General features: G+C 45.7%; 1 protein-coding gene across 2 annotated transcripts in view; it reads left to right on the top strand.

The window, feature by feature from the left end:
- Positions 1 to 7188, top strand: part of LOC115145600 (FHF complex subunit HOOK-interacting protein 1A-like) — a 49428-nt gene that overhangs the window by 26016 nt on the left and 16224 nt on the right. For both annotated transcript variants that reach the window (XM_029687094.2, XM_065003916.1), the window contains 5 exons: positions 1577 to 1888; positions 2058 to 2257; positions 2350 to 2521; positions 4503 to 4748; positions 4910 to 5077. In XM_029687094.2, coding sequence (XP_029542954.2) covers positions 1577 to 1888; positions 2058 to 2257; positions 2350 to 2521; positions 4503 to 4748; positions 4910 to 5077 — 1098 coding nt within the window. The remainder of the gene's footprint in view (positions 1 to 1576; positions 1889 to 2057; positions 2258 to 2349; positions 2522 to 4502; positions 4749 to 4909; positions 5078 to 7188) is intronic.

The following is a 7188-nucleotide window of genomic DNA, read 5'->3' on the forward strand; positions in this document are numbered from 1 at the left end:
AGTGTAGTGGGTTGCCCAGGACAGGATGATATGTTCTGGGCAACAGTTTGTTTCATCTCACTATGGTTCTATACAGATACCAGTACACAAAGGGAACTATATTGATTTATCTCTATGTACCAGTACATGTTATCCATTATCCTGACGGCTCCATGCCTCCACCTCCATGTATTACTAGTCAGTCCAGTCAGTGGTTAGAAAAGGCCACTTGATCATCTATAGTCCTACTGTGTTACCCAGCTATGTCCTCAAAGCTATTTGTTACACCAGAAATACCCAACAGAATTGTAGACAGACTTGAGTGAAGGAAGTGGCAACTTTAATATGACACCCATCACTACTCTTCCTTCCCTCTCTTCACTCATCCTGTGCGGTTACCGCGCTATCATGCCTGGATCAATCAGTCACCTGGGGGCTCTGTCTCAGTCAGCCAGTCTGGCTCTCCCTCTGCTCTGCTCTCAGTGGACTTCCCATCGCCATGGTAGCAGGGCCTGGTGGGGACAGTGAGCTCTCATTGTTGTGACTCTATGAATGGTTCCTCCCATGTCTGGGTTGTGTTCATTAAAGGAATGTTTTAAAACTTAGTGAAACAGGGAGGTACTACCTGAACCTTTCCAATGAGAATACAGATTTGAGTTTTTCCCAGGCAACAGAACTTTTTTCATGCATTGTGGGCTACTGAACACAGTCCTGTATTCATTAGTGAGGCTTATGTAGGGAGGTCCTACTAGAGAGGGACTGACTATCTACACACTAAGTCACAAACATATAGAGGACAAAACGGCCGTATACACTTTCATATCAAGCTGATTTACCATCAATATATTGATATTATGTGCATGTCACTGTCAGCGTTCATTTTGTTTATGGTTCACTTTCAATATAAATGCGATGTCACTTGATTTGTGGTTGTCCATTTACATTTCAGTACAGAATTCCGCAGGCAACAGTGGAATTGGAATATCACAAACTCAATTTATACACAATTGTAACTGCCTGGGCTTGAGATATTATATTGACATGACTCAGGCAAATGTAATCCTCGTAAAATCACAAACGATGCATCAGCTTTCCCCAATTTATTTCCCGTAGGACTTGAGTATTCTCTCTCAGATCTTCCTCTTGTAATAGAGACTGTTGTGTTCATCTAGATCAATAAAGACGGCAGCAGGCTGTCCGATGACTATTATTAACTGTCACTTATGAGTCCTCACGAGAGAATATTACCAACATAACAAACCAACATGTTTCAGTCAATCTAATTTATCCTGAACATCATTGTAAGCACTTTGGCAGAGTCTGAGAGAGTTTGTCTTATACTCTGGTGAACACGCAATGAAATAACTTGCTCATTTGATTTCAACTGTTACGATTTGCTAGTTGATTTATTTAACCTTGCTCTATCGAGGTTATCGAATAAACTTCAAGTTGACCAAAGAAAATATTCAGTTCACTGCGAGAACTAATCTTATTTGATCTTCTTCCTTGTAAAATGAAGGTGAAATTACCACAGATATACAGGTACTATATTCATTTCTATGGACATAACCCTGTACCTTCCCCGTTGTCCCTTCAGGTGGTAAAGATCCTGGAGAAGCATGATCCTCTCCGCAGCAACACCAGCAGCAACATGGCTGCCCTTGGTGTCATCGGCCTCTCCAGCGGCGGCCCCATGCGTTTCGGCGGGCCCATCCCGGGGGACGAGGCCAGCGCGGTGCAGAACTACGTGGAACATATTCTGTTCCTGCTCATGGAGGAGGACGCCGGCCAGGCGGGAGCCATGGGACCCATCCTGGAGTTTGTGGTGATGGAGAACGTCATGGAGAGGCTCTTCCTGTGGAGCCTGAGGCGACAGTTTACTGATGATATGAAACTGGAGCAGCTTAAGGTAGGTGTAGAGGTTAGAGACTGTGGTCGGTAACTAGAGGGTTGGGGGTTGAATCCCTGGTCTGACAGAGAAATCTGTCATGATTTGAGGAGGGTGTCTCGGGGGGTTGGGATAAAGGAAAAAGACATGTCAGTGACAACTGACAATAAAGTAATCTTCTTCTTCTAAGATGTACGAGATGATTGTGGGCCAGGCGCGGCAGCCCTTACTGCACCACAAACCTGTGTTACGACCCTTAATGATGCTCCTGTCGTCGTGCTCGGGGACAGCTGGCCCGGAGGTGGAGGCTGAGCTGGTGTCATTACTCAACCAACTGTGCTGTGTCCTGGCCAAGGACCAGTCTGTTCTGGAGCTCTTCTTCCATACCAGGTGAGCTTCTCTCCTTACAATGTAAAGTGCTTTGAGATACTGGAAAAGCTCTATAGAAATCCCATCAATTATTATGGTGATTATTATTACAGCGAGGACCAGGGGGCGGCCAACTTCCTGATCTTCTCCCTGCTGATCCCCTTCATCCACCGGGAGGGCCTGGTGGGCCAGCAGGCCCGGGACGCCCTGCTCCTCATCATGTCACTGTCTGCAGAGAACCAGCGCGTGGCCCAGCACATCGCAGAGAACACCTACTTTTGTCCGGTGAGGAGATGTCTGTCTTTATGATACTGTTGTCTTGCTCCTTTTGGTCTCTTTTACGTTCTGATTTTTGACTCTTGTTTTATGGCTCTGTATTTCTGTTTCTTAGGTCTCACTGTCCCTTTGCCCTTCTCTTTCTCTTTGTTTAGACTTTGTCCTCCCCCCCTCTCTCTCTATCTCCTCTGTATACATGTCATATGGACGTTTGTTCTGCCCTTGACTCAATGTCCTATTAACTCATTGTACCAACTACCAGACAAATTAATATCCCTGACCTCTCTTTGTCCCCTGATAGGCGTATGATATTCATAGCCCAAATATGCTTAGCCTACTGTATGCATAATGAAGCAGGTCGAGGGAGAGTGGCGCTGTTGTATGTTAAACGTGAGGTATTCATATGCTTTTGATAATGTAACAAGCAACACACTCATGTTATTAAAAGGCTAAACTCAGCCCAGCTGTAAAAATAATTTATACACATCTCAAGACTGTATATTTAAATTGTAAACCTTAAAAAAATATTAGTTTGATGAAACAAAATGGATGAACACTTAAGTCGATGCTTATAAATGATAATCGATTTGCACTAGACTGATGTCGTAACTTTGACCTGTGTTGTTGATTAGAATACTTATCAAACCATGCCACCATCTTGATGCATTAGCTCACCAGGGAAATCACTTGCTTTTGGATGGTAACTCTAAAATCACACAGCCGTACGTCAATGCCCATTGTTATTGATGAAGCCGGGCAACAGGTAAATCAACTGGATGTAAATCAGCGGGTAACCTAGTGGTTAGAGCGTTGGGCCAGTAACCAAAAGGTTGCTGGATCGAATCCCCGAGCTGACAAGGTAAAAATCTGTCGTTCTGCCCCTGACCAAGGCAGTTAACCCACTGTTCCTAGGCCGTCATTGTAAATAAGAATTTGTTCTTAACTGACTTGCCTAGTTAAATAAAGGTTAAAAATAAATAAACTCGAGGTAAATCAACTAGAGGTAGTTTTAGTAATGCTGCCTTTCTCCACTTGCTTTCAGCTTTGAGGGAGGGGGAAGGGGGATGAGGCTTCTATCACATGCATAGATTCACACACTAGTCATTTGAATGTGAGACCATGAAGAGAAGCGACTTGGTAGATTTATAACATACAGTACAGCTCAAAGCATGGAAGGGGAAAACAATTTATATCTGCGCCATAAAACCCACTAAGAGTGAAGCCACAGAGTGAACACACAAATGCATAACAGTCATTTGTGCCCACTTCCACACTCATAATTAATGTATGTTGCTCAATGCTCATATTTAATCTATACTGTAAATCGTTAGCTATAACTCTCTAAAGTGTCATCCTCAATGCACCAGTCTGCCCTTCTAAATGTTTTTACGGTATCCCCCACAGAACACTTGTTGCGACTAGTATCTTCACTATCAAACACTTCAGTTAAGCCGTTGTGGACTGACTATCTAGCTTGGCAGTGCTTAACAGTGTCAACAGAATGTGTTTCAATCTCACCTGTACCGTGGAGAGACTGTACAGGCTGCATGGACGATAACCAGTTATGTAACAGTATTTGACGTAACTGCACAGCAGGAGTAGGCTACAATACCTCTCTGTCACAGGATTACTTGCCTAGCTTCCTACTGCCTGGACAAGCCAATGGAGAGACAGGGATATACCTGTACCAGGAAGTCAGAACAGAGGCCCATTCAGTTCCCTGGTTTAGAGGCATCGCTCCATCCTGCCAAGGCATTTAAGCCCTTTGTGCAAAGTCATGGACAGTTATCTTTCACATGCACAAAAGGAAACTCATGCAAAGATGAAAGGAAACGCATAATAATATTAGATCCTAGTTATTCCCAGCAACTTGGTCACGTACTCGTGATACCAGACCACAGTGTACAGTTTATATGGTGTAAGTAAGCAATAGCCTACTTGAAGGGGTTCCACTAAATGCGTCTCTCTCTCTCCTCTCCCCCTCCTCTAGGTGCTGGCCACGGGGCTGAGCGGTCTCTACTCGTCTCTGCCCACCAAGCTGGAGGTGCCCGGTGAGGAGTGGCACTGCCTCCACAGAGAGGACTGGCTACAGATGCCCACCCTGGTTCAGTTCCTCAACTCACTGGAGTTCTGCAATGCAGTCATTCAGGTGGCTCACCCCAACATCAGGGACCAGCTGGTCAGCTACATCTACAATGGCTTTCTGGTGCCTGTGTTGGCACCGGCCCTCCACAAGGTCAGTATTAACACAGCATGGATCGCACAGTATTAGATCCACCATTCCAGATCAATGTCAGATCAGTCACTACTTCCAGGAAGATTGGAAGGAAGGATGCAGCGTATTTGTATCCAGCCTATTTGTATCCAGCCTACTGATGGTTGTGTGTTTCTCTCTAGCTGACCCTGGAGGAGGTGATGACTACCACGGCCTATCTGGACCTGTTCGTGCGGTCGGTGTCAGAGCCGGTCCTGCTGCAGACCTTCCTCTCCTTCATCCTCCTCCACCGCCACGAGAACGTCCACATCCTGGACACGCTGGTCAGCCGCATCAACACGCCCTTCCAGGTAACGTCCACATCCTGGACACGCTGGTCAGCCGCATCAACACACCCTTCCAGGTAACGTCCACATCCTGGACATGCTGGTCAGCCGCATCAACACACCCTTCCAGGTAACGTTCACATCCTGGACACGCTGGTCAGCCCCATCCACACACCCTTCCAGGTAACGTCCACATCCTGGACACTGGTCAGCCGCATCAACACACCCTTCCAGGTAACGTCCACATCCTGGACACTCTGGTCAGCCGCATCAACACACCCTTCCAGGTAACGTCCACATCCTGGACACTCTGGTCAGCCGCATCAACACACCCTTCCAGGTAACGTCCACATCCTGGACACGCTGGTTAGCCGAATCGACACACCAGGTACGGGAGGGAGTCTGCAGGCTGAGGCACCTGCTCAGCACATGTGTCAACTTCCCTTTTCAGATCCGGGAGCCTTCGTGCTAGCACTCACAAATACACACAACCGCAGCACACATGCAGTGGCAAAACATATTGAGTGCATATTTCAACCTAGAGTCTCCTAGTAACACTTAGTAGATAGCCAGGCCTCCTCAACCTGACAACTTTCTGAAGGATCTCATTTATGTCTGTGAATCTTGCTGCTATGCTGTGTTAGTCATGTTTAAAATAACTGAGACTTGTTTTGGAGAGAGTTTCCCCAGAGGCCGTTTCCTAATAATTTAAACAAATATTTAAAATGTCAGTATCAAAGACAGCAGATTATTGCCATGGCAATGCACAATAACTATCTAATTAGTCGTTCGACTGATGATACAAGGCAAGTAAATATTAGGTAATGTATAGTTCAAACAGGGGGAATTGCTGGAAAGGCTTCATTCATTAACATCAAACAGAGGCTTGTCAATTGAAACGTTCAAGTGCTCTCTTCACAGGACTACTCAACTGTGAAAAACGCTCCTGGGCTGATTTGTACTCTACAGGGTAGAAAACAACACTTCTGATACCTGCAGCCCATTTAACATTGATGATTTTGATAAGGACAACACAGAGTTACACATGGAATAAACAAACGTACAGTCAATAACACAAAACAAAAAGTCTATATACAGTGTGTGCAAATGGCATAAGAAGGTAAGGCAACAAATAGGCCATAGTAGCGAAGTAATTACAATTTAGCAAATTAACACTAGAGTGATAGATGTGCATATGATGATGTGCAAGTAGAAATGCTGGTGTGCAAAAGAGTAAAAAAGTCAATATAAACAATATGGGAATGAGGTAGATAGATTGGATGGGCTATTTACAGATGGGCTGTGTACAGGTGCAGCGATCGGTAAGCTGCTCAGCTAGCTGATGCTTAAAGTTAGTGAGGGCTATATAGGTCTCCAGCTTCAGTGATTTTTGCAATTCGTTCCAGTCATTGGCAGCAGAGAACTGGAAGGAAAGGCGGCCAAAGGTGTTGGCTTTGGGGATGACCAGTGAGATATACCTTCTGGAGCGCGTGCTACGGTGGGTGTTGTTATAGTGACCAGTGAGCTGAGACAAGGCGGGGCTTTACATAGCAAAGATTTATAGATGACCCGGAGCCAGTGGGTCAGGCGACGAATATGAAGCGAGGGCCAGCCGATGGGAGCATACAGGTCGCAGTAGTGGGTGGTATATGGGGCTTTGGTGACAAAACGGATGGCACTGTGATAGACTGCATCCAGTTTGCTGAGTAGAGTGTTGGAGGCTATTTTGTAAATGACATCGCCGAAGTCAAGGATCGGTAGGATAGTCAGTTTTACGAGCGTATGTTTGGCAGCGTGAGTGAAGGAGGCTTTGTTGCGAAATAGGAAGCCGATTCTAGATTGGAGATGTTTAATAGGAGTCTGGAAGGAGAGTTTACAGTCTAGCCAGACACCTAGGTATTTATAGTTGTCAGAACCGTCCAGAGTGGTGATGCTAGTCGGGCAGGCGGGTAGCGATCGGTTGAAAAGCATGCATTTAGTTTTACTTGCGTTTAAGAGCAGTTGGAGGCCACGGAAGGAGTGTTGTATGGCATTGAAGCTCATTTTGGAGCAGTGTCCAAAGAAGGGTCAGATGTATACAGAGTGGTGTCATCTGCGTAGAGGTGGATCAGGGAATCACCCACAGCAAGAGCGAC

This window comes from Oncorhynchus nerka, linkage group LG18 (genome assembly GCF_034236695.1).
Source record: "Oncorhynchus nerka isolate Pitt River linkage group LG18, Oner_Uvic_2.0, whole genome shotgun sequence".
In the NCBI taxonomy this organism is placed as follows: Eukaryota; Metazoa; Chordata; class Actinopteri; order Salmoniformes; family Salmonidae; genus Oncorhynchus; species Oncorhynchus nerka.